Raw genomic sequence first — 12776 nt, 5'->3', positions numbered from 1 at the left:
AAAATTAAATAAAAACCCGATGCAAAATAAAAGAAACAGTGGTCGATTGAAATTTCTCTTTGGTACTTTCCTTCTTTGCGAATGCTGAACAACGGCCAACCCAGCCGACCACCTGTTGGTTCGTTGTTAACCACCAGGCTCCTCCACGGTTGACCAAGCTAGCAACCAAGGACCAAGCTATTTTTTTTCCAATGCTAGGACTTAGGAGAGTTTCACGAATCATTGGTTAATCGTTAATTATTACGGTATTTGATTTTAATAATATATTTTTGTATGTTTATTGTTATAACATTAAGTCTTGTTTAAAAAAATTAGCTTATATATTTCGTTACTCGTTAAGGCTATGGGCCTTTTTTTTCCAGCTTGGCCGAGGTATTTAAATCCTTGGAGACGGTTATTACAAAGAGAGCTGTTGGGTCTTGTAACCAAACTCAAACTCAAACAATGAAGTATGTAAGAGAATATGCATGGAGAGAGTAGCTTAATATTTGATGCTTACTGCAGGGACAAGGAGCGCTTCCCTGTGTTTTATATTGTATCAGGCTATATAACACACTTGTACATAATGCATTAAAATTAATCAAAGTAATGAGGGATCAGAGAAAGTGCGGCGGTTACGTAAACCATGTGTGTATCGTAGTGTTGTCTAATATTATTTGAATTATGATTTAAACATCTCCCATTAAAGCTATTTGGTTTGAAATAGAAAGTCATAATTATTTTCGTCCGTTGTTTAAGTAGACCAAAAATAATGTTAATTTGAAAAAACCCAAGGACAATTATTGTAAATCACTCATTTGCTTCTTTATCTAAACGGTTTAATTTATATGTTTTTGGGTCGTTGCATCCTTTTCTTCTCCCTTGAATAGCCTAGCTAGGAATCCACCACCAATCTACGCCGGTGATTGGTGGCTGGAAACAACGACCCACGCCTCTATTGCTGGTGCCGGCGTCGATATATATATATATATATTGAATACGTGCATGCATTCACGTTCAAACACATGCATACATTAATATTGACCTTGGTTTAGGCTTAATTCAATTCTCGCTAACGAAGCCGTATTCAGATATTTCGCTCGATCAGTTTCGCCATCATATTGTTTTTAATTCTCTGCTATATATTAGGTAATTAAGTTTCTCGTTTTTGATTTAATCGGAATGCGAATCTAGAACTGGATTCCAAATTATTTGCCAATTAACTGAGATTTGTGATACGTATTGGATTCCAATTAATCGACTTGCAATGCGCGATCTACGTTAAAATGTTAAATATGTGAATGCATGTCATTGGAATGGGTCATGCGATAGCTACATCAACCATATATGATGGTCATCCACAAAACACTAGCCGTTTTGAAAAAGAAAGTCAAACTTCAAAAATAATTGGTCAGAACGGCCGTCTGCACATTTCTGGACTGCGACGTTTTGAACATTGACGTTCAAACTATGAAAATTCTTGGTCAAAACAGCAATGGTTTGAAACAGTTTCGAATTAGATGTTAGGTGGTGTGTGTATAGATGACCCCTACGTGATTTGGTTTATCACCTAGTCACAAAGAACTGAATTGGCAACTAATACATTTCAATTCATATTAACAGACTGGTGAACATATAATTTGTAACCGTATTTTATCATTAAGGATCAATCGTTGTCATTCGACAGGTGAACACTTGAAATCAGAGGCAAACAAGTTATGGAAAATAGCCATGAAGATGCCGCCAACAAAATCGAGCCTGTGCCTCCTCCATTATCTGCTCCATCAACAAAATACATCAATCAACAGAAATGTTGCAGTCTGAACAAAAACAGGCCAACATTGATAGGAAGAAATTGTACCATCTCTCAAGCTAGGGGATCGTGGGACTGCCTTTTTGATGAAGCTTACAGAGCAGATGTTGAGATTCATACCAACACCGATTCCATCATCTATGCACATGCTAGTATTCTTGTAAGTCTAATTATTCTATATATAAGTATTCTTCATGTAAAGTTTAACATCACTTTGATTAATTCCATTCTTTCAGGGTATTGCATCTCCGGTTTTCAGAAGCATGTTTAAGAAATCGAGACGCAAGCATAAAATTTCGATTAATGGTGTCCCACCAGAAGCTGTTCGCATATTTATGCGCTTCTTGTACTCTTCATGGTATATGTTATATACTCTTCATGTGTTTAATTTATTACAACTTTTATATCTATATGGTTATGTTTTATTTATTATGTGTAGCTATGAAGAAGCGCAAATGGAGGAACACATACTGTCCCTTTTGGTACTTTCGCATGCATTTGCAGTACCGCAATTGAAACAAGAATGCGAGTACCAACTCGAACACAGATTGCTGAACATGGAAAACGTAGTTGATGTGTTTCAGCTATCAGTGTTATGTGATGCTCCTAGGCTTACAATCATTTGCCAGCGGTTCGTGTTAATGTGCTTCCAAGGAGCATCTTCCTCTGCAGGATGGAAGGCCATGAAAGCGAGTCATCCACATATTGAGAAGAAGCTCCTTGAATCCTTAAAGTTTGAAGACCATGTAAGCATATGCATGTTTGATCGATTTCCTATATGTTTTTCTGATTAGTATATAGTTTTGGTTATTTAGAGGCAAAAAGAGAAGATGAGGAAGTTGAATGAGAGGAAAGTTTATCTTGAGTTATATGAGGCAATGGAAACACTTGTTCATATATGCAGAGACGGTTGTAAGCCACATGATCGAGAAGCTTGCAGGTATGAAGCTAACAAAGGGCTTGAATCTCTTCTTCAGCATTTTTGTGGATGCAAGTTGAGAGTTGCTGGTGGTTGTCCTCATTGCAAAAGAATGAAGCAGCTTTTGGAGTTGCATTCGCGAATCTGTGCTGATTCTGATGTTTGCAGGGTTCCTTTATGCAAGTGCGTCGTGTTAATAATAATAATAATAATAATAATACCAAGGTTGATATTATTATTAAGCTTTTACTTGTTTGGTAATAGGAAGTTGAAGCAGAGGATGATGAAAGAAAAGAAGAACAAGAAAAAGAATAAGGATGATATGAAGTTGAAGATATTGGCGAAGAAAATAATGAGAACGAAGAGTATTACCGGAGCCCCATATTTCACGTTGGCATCATTATGAGGGCGAGGGTTAGCAACGGGTATAGTAATAGAATAAAATTTGCAACTGTTGTCGTTTTGTATCCATAATCACACACAAGAACATAAGTATGGTGTATATTTTGTTCTTGCCTTTATTGTACAGCTGTATGTACACTGAAATCTTCATGAATCAGGACGAAATATTGAGGAAGTCCAACACTTCTAATCTATATTCACCCAATTGACTAATCATGTATGTATTCCGTCCTATGGTTTTTTGTGATGTTATAAAGAAGTAAAAGCAATGATAATTATTTTGTTATCATGTCACATATAGAGCAATTTGTAGCTCAGTGATTGAACAACCATAGTGGTGTCTACAAATTGGTAAGGTAAAATTGAATGTGACTGAATAGACTGAACGGAAGTAGATTAAATTCGAAGTCTGACACACACGAGCGCCATACTCCAGCTCTCCTTCAAGGAGTTTCAAATCGTATGAGGTTCCTACCATTCTACCAAGGCATTGCGTAACTAGACAAATGTAAGATCATAGTGAAAGCACAGAGGCATATAGTGTGACTTGATCGCACCTACACGCAATAAATGTGTATCAACAAGATCCCTGCTCAGCATAGGCGTTAACATAATAAAGAAGACAATTGTTGCTAAAAAAAACCACACTGTTGGTGACGGCAAGGACTCGGGTAGCAATGCAGGAGAAGACAATCCTGGTTCAGATCGATGTTGTTATGATGCGTTGTGTCGGTTTCGTCCTCTCAGGTCACAATAGATACTGTAACTACATGAATCCCATAAGAGGATACACGGTGTTGGGTGTCCGTTGTTTGTTGAGTTGGGTCTAATATTCTAGTACCTCGTCAACAATGATGGGGGGGGGGGGTATCTACTTCTAGTGCTATCTTCTTATCACTCTCGAACCACTATAAAAATACCTTAACTATTATCATTTAATGACCATAACCAAAAGGTACTGATTATCACTTTTGATTGAGTCGGGCTACTCCCACTACTTGCTTTTATGAGGCTAATTTTTACTTTATCCAGCAGCTAAGAAAGCCTTGCCTAAAGACTATTTGCAGTAGCATTATATTTGGTTTGGTGGTTTAAGAGAAAACATATTTATTTACATAGTGGATTCAAGCATTATTAAATAATTTGTTATTATTGTTATTATTATTATTATTATTAAATCGGGATGTGGTTATATATTGAAATTTAATTAATCATATGACAGGTTGAGGCGAGGTTCAATGTTCCATCACCCAAGACAGGGGCCCAAGAGGACCAAAATCGGGGGGAATAATTAGGGGTGTTTATGGTTTGGTTCGAAACCGTGAAACCGTTCAAACCGGTCATCGTTTTGGTTTTACGGTTGGTTTTTTTCACTAACTATCGGTCGGTCGGTTTCAAAAAATTCAAACCGTAGCAAACGGTTTGGTTTACGGTTTACAACAAAAACCAAACGTATAACACTAAACCGGACCGTGTGGATTAATTATTTTAAATTTATAAATATTTATATTTTATATGTATATATATGTTCAAATTTATTACTATACATAATTAATTTAAAGTATATAAGATATGTATTGCTAAATTGAACAATAATGGTTAAGAAAAAGATGGGCAGAGCCCAAATCCATAGGTTTTCTAATTACAGTTTGTGGCTTCAACTCATGTTTCACTTATTTCTTAATGACTTGTTTATGCTTGTTAAATTATACAAACATATGACAACATTACTAAAAATATATTATGCATTAATTTGGACATCTTGTATAAAAATCCAACAAGCCCAAACTGCGAAACCAAACCGTTACTAACGGTTTGGTTCGGTTCGGTTTAGAAGTTCTACGGTTCAGTTTTGGTTGTTTTGGTTTACAAAAATCAAAAACCGTTATCAACGGTTTGACCCAAAAACCACGAAAACCAGATCGTGAACACCCCTACGAATAATGGCAGATTGGCAGCAGTATACAAGTTTGGGCTCAACCAGACCTACGGGGTGTGGCCCGTTTGGTCATCTATAGGCCCAAAGACTGTACTGTCTAAACTTTAAACCCCTGGAAGGCTGAAAGTAACTGACAGACCAACAACAGTAGCTTAAACTCCGTCGCAAAAGTAAACCCTACAATTTGCCCCAATTCAACGTCTGAAAATCATAGCTTTTGTCTAAGTTCTTCCAGCGTCATTACTGTCTGAAGCTTGCAATGTACATCGAGTTATCTTTTTATTAGCTTCAATTCAATCAACCCTCACTCACTCGTCTGCTATCAGACTATCAGTCACCTGGTGTGCGGTAAGTCATTTCAATCTTGCACATTTTGTTCTTAATAGAATAGTGCCAATAATCATAACAATTTAAAGATGCTCTTTTACTTTTGTACTCATGTATTAGGATCTAAACTTAATCTAAACTTAGTCAAAACATACCCTAATTTTTATGTCATGATTTGGTAAAGGTGTTCAACAGACAAGATTTATAACATACTGAAAAAAATTAAAATTAGTATTCAAATATTGAGCACTCCATGTTAAGAAAAATAATAATGCTCTACTAAACTTCAAATTATAGCATAATGCCCTTAATGAACATTATTTTTTCTGTTAAGAATGTATACAAGGAAACAAGATTACTTCTATTATCAAGTATGTATTCTATACCAGTTAAAAGCATCCATCTTCATCATCATTTGGACTCACTCATAATTTCAAAATAGCAACATACACCTATTTTGTACAAGCTGCATTTCACGGAGAAGAATACGCGCTGTCATCAACAGAACTAATATCGTGATGCACGTTATATCTATCCAAAACCGGTAACGATGCAGTGGGAGCGATCCTGAACGATCTTGCCGAACCCATCATGGTTCTATCCTGCATTTGACCAACCTCTTTGCAAACCCGATCCAATATCCCTAGAAAATCCCTCACAATCATAAATATTCTGAACGGTTGTGCTCCTTCACGCGCAGTATCACCATGAAAATACTCAGTCACGTCTCTTACAGACGCCAACGCCTTTCTTTCATCAATCTTGATTTTTGCAATTTCAATTTCCGCTTCTTTCAAAAACTTCTTCATCGACTCAAAAAACATTCCTTGCGTGTCGGCCTTTTCATGACCCGTTATTCTAATCTTTTGAAGCCCGATTTCAGGCTTTGTTACGTACCCGCTTAACACATCTGAATCCATTCCCGCTGCTTTTTTAACATTGCTTAATTCTCTACTCAACCCGCCAACAACTTGCAGACCTTGATTCTTGAAACTGTTGTTTTTAGCTTCATGATCTGAGTATTCTGATCTGATGATTCCTTGAACTACAAAGTGAAGTAATGTGGTTTTGCCATCGGTTCCTTTTATATCCACTAGTTTTAAAAGCGTGTCTAGTTTAAAAGCTGTGGCTTCACCACGATTGGTACCGACATTCATTCGGTTACCCGTTCTTAACACAGCTTCAAGAAGCTTAAGAAACAGACGGCTGTTCTTTAGCTCCTCACTTGCATCCTGATAGATATTCGTATACACAATGAGTGAGTTAACAAAATATATAAAAATACTTTATTTATGAAATGAAATACCTCTAGAGTTAAAAAGGAAGTCCTGAGGTATTTAACTTCTGTATCAAAGTTTAGCATGGCTTCAACTCTTTTGAATGCAAATGGTATATCAAGTATCGCCTTTAGAAACCGCTCTGCAGACCCGAGCTTTGACACGTCACCTTTATAATTTCTAAGTTTGATCTCTTCTTCTTTGGTTGGAGCCATCTTTACCAGTGTTTCTAATAGCTCTGCGCCTAACCCTTCAGGATTCCCTGTTATAAACACAATACAATACACTTGTTAAACTAAAGTCTAAAAGTAACAAAATTTATAAAAGTTTTGTAATCTGTAACTAAATTACCGTCTAGAAGTGCGTCAGCAACTTCATCTCTGGTTACATTTAATGCTCTCAGGAGAATTGCTATGTTTTGTGACTTTTTTGGATCTAAGACTCGGTTTTCCTTTACGACTGGAGGTAGAACTGATCGACGGGGCTCTTCTTTTTTTGCCGGGCCACTCGAGTTGCATCCGAATAAGGATTCCATCATATCCTCATTTAATCTAGGGAAATCATACATATTGAGCATTTATGGACTAAATGTCTAAATGATGTGTGTTTCAGTGTAAGTATACTTACTGGAAGGAGCTTGATTTTAACTGATCCCACACGGTTGCTCTATCGGAAGTTGCCCGCACTTTGTCCCAGTGTAGAGGCTTCAGCTTCGGTTTCAACCCGTCTGCATCATCAGCTTCAACACCATTGCTGTTAACATTCTCGAACGGCTTTTCTTCCATTATTCCCGGGATTACTTTAGGACTAAGGCTTCTTGATTCCTGCATTGCCGGTTGTTGAGTAAAAGACGGTTTCATTGGAGATATTCTCATCTTCTGCTGCGGTAGCATTGCTGGCGGCAGTGGTGGTGGTGGGGGCGGAGGTGGCGGTGGCGGAGCTGGGGTAAATTGCCTTTGGGAATATTCGTTCTGGAATAAGGGGAAATTAATGGTTGGACTTTATTGGATGAATTTAAGGTCTTGATGTTAATGGAAAAGGCAAACCTCACTATTTTTTTTATTTTTTTTAATGGAACTATTATAAAAGCTTTTAATCAAACCACCAGGTTTTTAAGAATGACAAACTAAATAGACTACAGACCAGACCAATTTTACTTGTTTGACGGTCTAAACCTTTGTTATATTTTTGAAATGAAAGAATAATTAGCTTTTATTTAAATAAGAAATGTGGTTCATGATTATATTATAATTGCTTAGATAAAATCAAAATAAAATAGCTATAAATAATAAAAAAAAATTAAACGGACTGTTTTGATTTACATAGATAGCAGTTTCACTATGGACTAATTGTGAAAACCACTAAACCAGTAAATCATTAAGATCTTACCGTTTGGATACAAAATAAGCGAAGCGATTGTCCTAGTTTAGATACTTTTGTTAGTTTCAACGATTTATTTATAAGCAATAATTTTTTATAAGATTTACGTCGTGTAGGATGAACGATATGATACATTGTAGAGATTATATTTTAATGGAATTTATGAATTATACGTATAAGGATATTTACTAAAACGTTTTGATATCCAACTTTTTAATTTAACTAGATTAACAGACTCAGTAATCTGTGTTTAATTAGCTTAAATAAATTAGTGGGTGTTAAGAAAAAGTAATTATTGAATGATGGTGATATCGTTTTTGAAGTGTCACGTGGAATGCAATAGGCACCGACTGTCTCTTTTGTGGTACATGGCCACGTCACTTTAAGCATCTTACCTTTGCTTTTCTCCTTTGCCAACCCCCAATTCCTTCCCCTCGGGACACACTATCAAAATCACCTGCTCATAATTTTGCCCTTTATATATCGTCTTGTCTTCTTTTAAATTAATACTTATACCCAATGCATCTTTTTAGACCATTGTCTGTCTGTTCTCTAAAATTATGTAAGGAGAATTTGTAAATTATATGGTATGGTTATGAGTAGTTGTGAGTAGGATAGAGAAAATTTATACCTGGAAAGTTAAATTTGAGGTTTTACTGTAGATACTGTATAATTTTTTTAATATTCTCATAAATTAGTTGTGAGTGAAAGAGATAGAAAATATAATTATAAAGGTATAAAAAATATTATTTAATTAAACAGAAGAGAGAAAATACAGTGTTTTTTAATGTAATTATATGATATATATGGATATAGGGTAGGAAACCGGTTAGGAATGCTCTTAAGACATGTTGTCAACTGTTTATATTGATTTGATGTGGTCTGACTTATCTAAGAATATCATCAATGAGTAAACACACTGCTACATGAAAATCTCTTGAATAAAATTTCAAACCTGAGACCTTAATTTTAAATCTTAATCATCACTACGTGCCATTAGATCGAAAGGCCAACTGAAGTTGTAGACTAAAGTAAACCATTTGTATAAACTTTAGATTTTGCAATTATATAATGCGTTTAATCTGTATGATTAGCATACGTTAATATGATCATTAAATCAAGTCATGTCAAAATCAATCTCAACTCGCCTTTTCTACAAAAAAAACTTATCTGTGGTGCCACTGTTGAATAAAGTGATACTAGAGTGGATTCTGCTTTATTTTATTATATTTGGTTTTAGATCTTTATGTCAATATATTATTACATAAATTCACAAATAATGTATTGGTAATGTTTGAACGTGCATGATAATGCGTTTAAATTTAACTTATAAGGAATTTCTAATATACATAAGTTTTATGTTTAAAATTTGATAAATAATATTTTTAAAGAAATCAAGAAACAATATAGAAAGGATTTGACAGTGAATAATAAGATATTCCAATTTCACTATCACAAGTAAGGTACATACTTATTATACTTTGCTTGAGCACATAATCAATGCTGCACCAACACCATATGTACACACATGACTTGACACATACATATATAAAAGTATAAAACATTCGAATTATAGTACTATAAGCTACAACTGTCTATGAAATAAAAAAATAAAAAGGTTTAAATTTAGCTCAATTGTGTTAATGATGGCTAGCTCATTTGGCAAATCCTCCACTGAGTTAGTTATGAGGCTAGGGGGCATTGGCCCCCGGGTTTGATTCACACTTGTGAGAAATCCTCGAGTGTATTTACCTTCTAAGATAGTAGCCAGCGCAAATAAATAACCCTTTGGGGGTTGGACACCAGGCTCAAACTCGGGTTTGCCTTGGTGTAGGTCTCCTACGGCGTTTTATCGCTCACAAATGTAGCCACTGCGCTACATGCCATCCAAAAAAGAAAAAGAAAGATTATTGTGAATATCTGATGCGTAAAAGAAAACGAGAACAAAATTGTCTTATTAGGAAATTGTGGTATGTAAGTTGCAAATGGGCCCTTTTCTAAAATTTAATTGCGTTACATGAAGGCATGATTAAAACTTTGGATTCCCTTTAAAAACCAACAGGAACGCAATGGACAATAATACAATGGTCAACATCATAAGAATATCATAAATAGGTGTATGCATATGAAACTTTTATTCATCAATAGTATAATATATCTTAAATATATATAAGCGAAACCTTTAAAGGTTCATTTTCTCAAACAACAAGATTGTTTTATTTATAAATAGAGGCTTCTCATGCATTTGACCTGAATTCACGGGTTTAGGTCTCACCAAACCCAGATAACCCTTAAACGGGTTATAACATCTCATTATATTAAAAATTAATATCACCAAATATTTGATATGAAAATCCTATAAAATAGGGATATACTAAAAGTTAATATCCAATTTTTTTTTCAAAAAAAAGATATTATTTAATATTTATATTAAGAAACAACTTTATAGTAAAAAAAAATAAGCGGGTCATGGGTCTCACCAAACTCAGATAGCTTTTAAACTAGCTATAACATCTTATTTATTTGTGAAACCCTTTTATATTGCACCCTAAATATATTATTAACTTTTTTACAATAAATAAAATTAAAATCCAAAAAATATAAAAATATTAGAAACGAAAAATGAAAACAACCCCGTGATATGAGGGATAAAAGTTAGTATAGGCATACTAAGTATTAAAATTAAAAACTAGTCTTGATAAATTTTTTTGATCCCATAAATCTTGTAGTCCGATAAACTGGACTACCTAGCACCTTTGATACATGATGGCTAACCTTTTTAGTGGTTTAAAACTTGTTTGGGAGGGATGGGAATGGTTGTAAGATCTTGTCGGTGATATAGGATTTAGTGATATCAAAAGAAAAAGAATGGTTGGGTATGGAAAGTTTGGTAAGCTTTAACATCGCATTTCTTCGAAAATGGTGGTGGAGGTTCGCTAACAATCCTGATTTTAGGTCAAGGATATAAAATCGATTCATGGTGAGTATGCATATATGACGGGCACAACTTGTATAGTGGAGGTTCGCTAACGCTGTGTTCCCGAGTTCACTTGAGAAGAGAAAGGAAAAGAAAAAAAAGTTTTTCTTTCCTTTCTTTTCTTTTATTTCTTCTTTTTCCTTTTCTTTCCTTTCCTTTCTTCCCACTTTCCTTCCAATTTCCATTTTCTTCTTTATTTCTCATCTTTTCCTTTCCTTTTCTCTTCTAAATGAAACTCTGGAACACACACTTTAATGATTTTTCTTTCCAACAAAAACTCTGGAACACAACTTATCTTTTGTTTTCTTTCCTTTCTTTTCCTTTCTTCTATTAAGTGACTCTTAGGAACACAACGTAAATGACTATCTTGATAGATGGATTTGGTGTTAGTCGATAGATAGGAAACAATTCTAGTAAATAGTTTATATAATTATGAGATTGTATTGTATCTTATTTATAATTGTATTTTTCTCTATTTAAAGGGTTGAGAATGTTAATGAAGGGGAACCAATTTCACATTCCTTCATGGCAGGGGTGTGCATGGGTCGGCTTGGAGCGGTTTTTGGCCAAACCCGTAACCATAACCGATTAGCGGTTAATAGATAACCATAACCATAACCGATCCGTCATGGCGGTTTCGGATAATCGGTTTTAACGGTTATAGCGAGTCGGTTATGGGTCGGTTAACCGTGACCAAAATAAACAATCCTTCTGTATGATTGTGAACGCTGAATAGACACTGAATAGTCGCTAAGTGTATTGTGGATTTCAAATATATTTTCTTTTTTTATTGCAATTTATGGAATAACATATCTAATTAACATATTAAATAATCAAAATGACAATTTGGATGGAAATTCAGAACGACTATTATGGACCATTGGAATGAATATGATAACCAATATCACTAATATTATTAACCTAAATCCTAATAGACGTGGAAAAATTTTTCTGTAACGGCAATAAGTGTAAAAATATCTTGCTCATTCACTAATTCTAATTTCCAAACCCTTATTTCTAGATTAATAGTTACATAAATGGGGCGGTTCGGTTATAACAGGTTTGGAATTAACATTAACCAAAACCAACCCACATTTGACGATTTTCAAAAATTCATTAAATTGACCCATCGGTTATCGGTTAAAATCGGTTCGGTTATGTCGGTTATGAAGGTTAATTTGCTCACCCCTACTTCATGATATCACAGATAGGTCTTACCAAACCCTAATATTTCTTTTCTTTGCCGCCATCCTTCATCCCCTTCGTTATTTTTTTTTTACTTTGTGTTCATCATTTATTAATAACACTAACCACCCACCACCATGGCCAACGATAAAGACACTTCAGCCTCCTCCTCCGATCCCAAACCTTCGGTCTTACACCTTGCATACTCTGTCACAAACATAAACACCAAAATACGAACCCTAGATGGATCCACCATCACCTACTAGGCTTGCACAAAATTATTTACCCTTCATGCAACCGCTTATAAGGTCTCCGACCATATTGATGGCACCGAACCTCCTGCAGAGAACTCCGACGATTATGGTGCTTGGAAAGAAATCAACGCATTGGTTCTCCAATGGATCAACGGTACAATTAATGATATTTACTTAAACCGGGTAATTGAAAGCAACACCACTGCTCGTAACATATGGGTAAAACTTGGGAACATCTTTCTCAATAACAAAACTACTAGAGCCAGTCAACTCAATCAGCAATTCTCAAACCTTACCCTCATCACTTGCTCCTCGCTAGAAGGA

At 35.1% G+C, this 12776-nt stretch overlaps 2 protein-coding genes across 2 annotated transcripts; one reads left to right on the top strand and one right to left on the bottom strand.

The window, feature by feature from the left end:
- The first annotated feature begins 1697 nt into the window (after positions 1–1697).
- On the top strand, positions 1698–3117 carry LOC143561452 (BTB/POZ and TAZ domain-containing protein 4-like). The gene is made up of 5 exons (XM_077049540.1): positions 1698–1952; positions 2029–2150; positions 2232–2538; positions 2608–2894; positions 2976–3117. Exons 1-5 carry the CDS (start codon positions 1698–1700, stop codon positions 3115–3117), a joined length of 1113 nt encoding a protein of 370 aa, XP_076905655.1.
- A 2590-nt stretch (positions 3118–5707) lies between these two features.
- LOC143561451 (formin-like protein 6) lies at positions 5708–12454 on the bottom strand. Its single transcript, XM_077049539.1, has 5 exons — positions 12325–12454; positions 7284–7596; positions 7008–7207; positions 6686–6918; positions 5708–6611 (listed from the first exon to the last, which is right to left on the bottom strand). The coding sequence occupies exons 1-5, from the start codon at positions 12452–12454 to the stop codon at positions 5853–5855; spliced, it is 1635 nt and encodes a 544-aa protein (XP_076905654.1). The 3' UTR covers positions 5708–5852.
- Positions 12455–12776: the final 322 nt, after the last annotated feature.

The sequence above is a fragment of the Bidens hawaiensis genome, unplaced genomic scaffold (assembly GCF_021521415.1).
Source record: "Bidens hawaiensis isolate Kalapana, Puna unplaced genomic scaffold, B.hawaiensis_p1.1 tig00020676_1, whole genome shotgun sequence".
NCBI lineage: Eukaryota > Viridiplantae > Streptophyta > Magnoliopsida > Asterales > Asteraceae > Bidens > Bidens hawaiensis.
This window is presented reverse-complemented; position numbering and strand designations above follow the sequence as displayed.

Excerpts from the sequence above, each read along its gene's own strand:
- LOC143561452 (XM_077049540.1), top strand. The coding sequence starts at position 1,698 with ATGGAAAATAGCCATGAAGATGCCGCCAACAAAATCGAGCCTGTGCCT. Across the intron at positions 2,151-2,231 it reads CGCTTCTTGTACTCTTCATG|CTATGAAGAAGCGCAAATGG; the intron begins GTATATGTTATA and ends TATTATGTGTAG. Across the intron at positions 2,895-2,975 it reads TGCAGGGTTCCTTTATGCAA|GAAGTTGAAGCAGAGGATGA; the intron begins GTGCGTCGTGTT and ends GTTTGGTAATAG.
- LOC143561451 (XM_077049539.1), bottom strand. The coding sequence starts at position 12,454 with ATGGTGGATCCATCTAGGGTTCGTATTTTGGTGTTTATGTTTGTGACA. Across the intron at positions 7,208-7,283 it reads TTAAAATCAAGCTCCTTCCA|ATTAAATGAGGATATGATGG; the intron begins GTAAGTATACTT and ends TGATTTCCCTAG. Across the intron at positions 6,919-7,007 it reads TGCTGACGCACTTCTAGACG|GGAATCCTGAAGGGTTAGGC; the intron begins GTAATTTAGTTA and ends TGTTTATAACAG.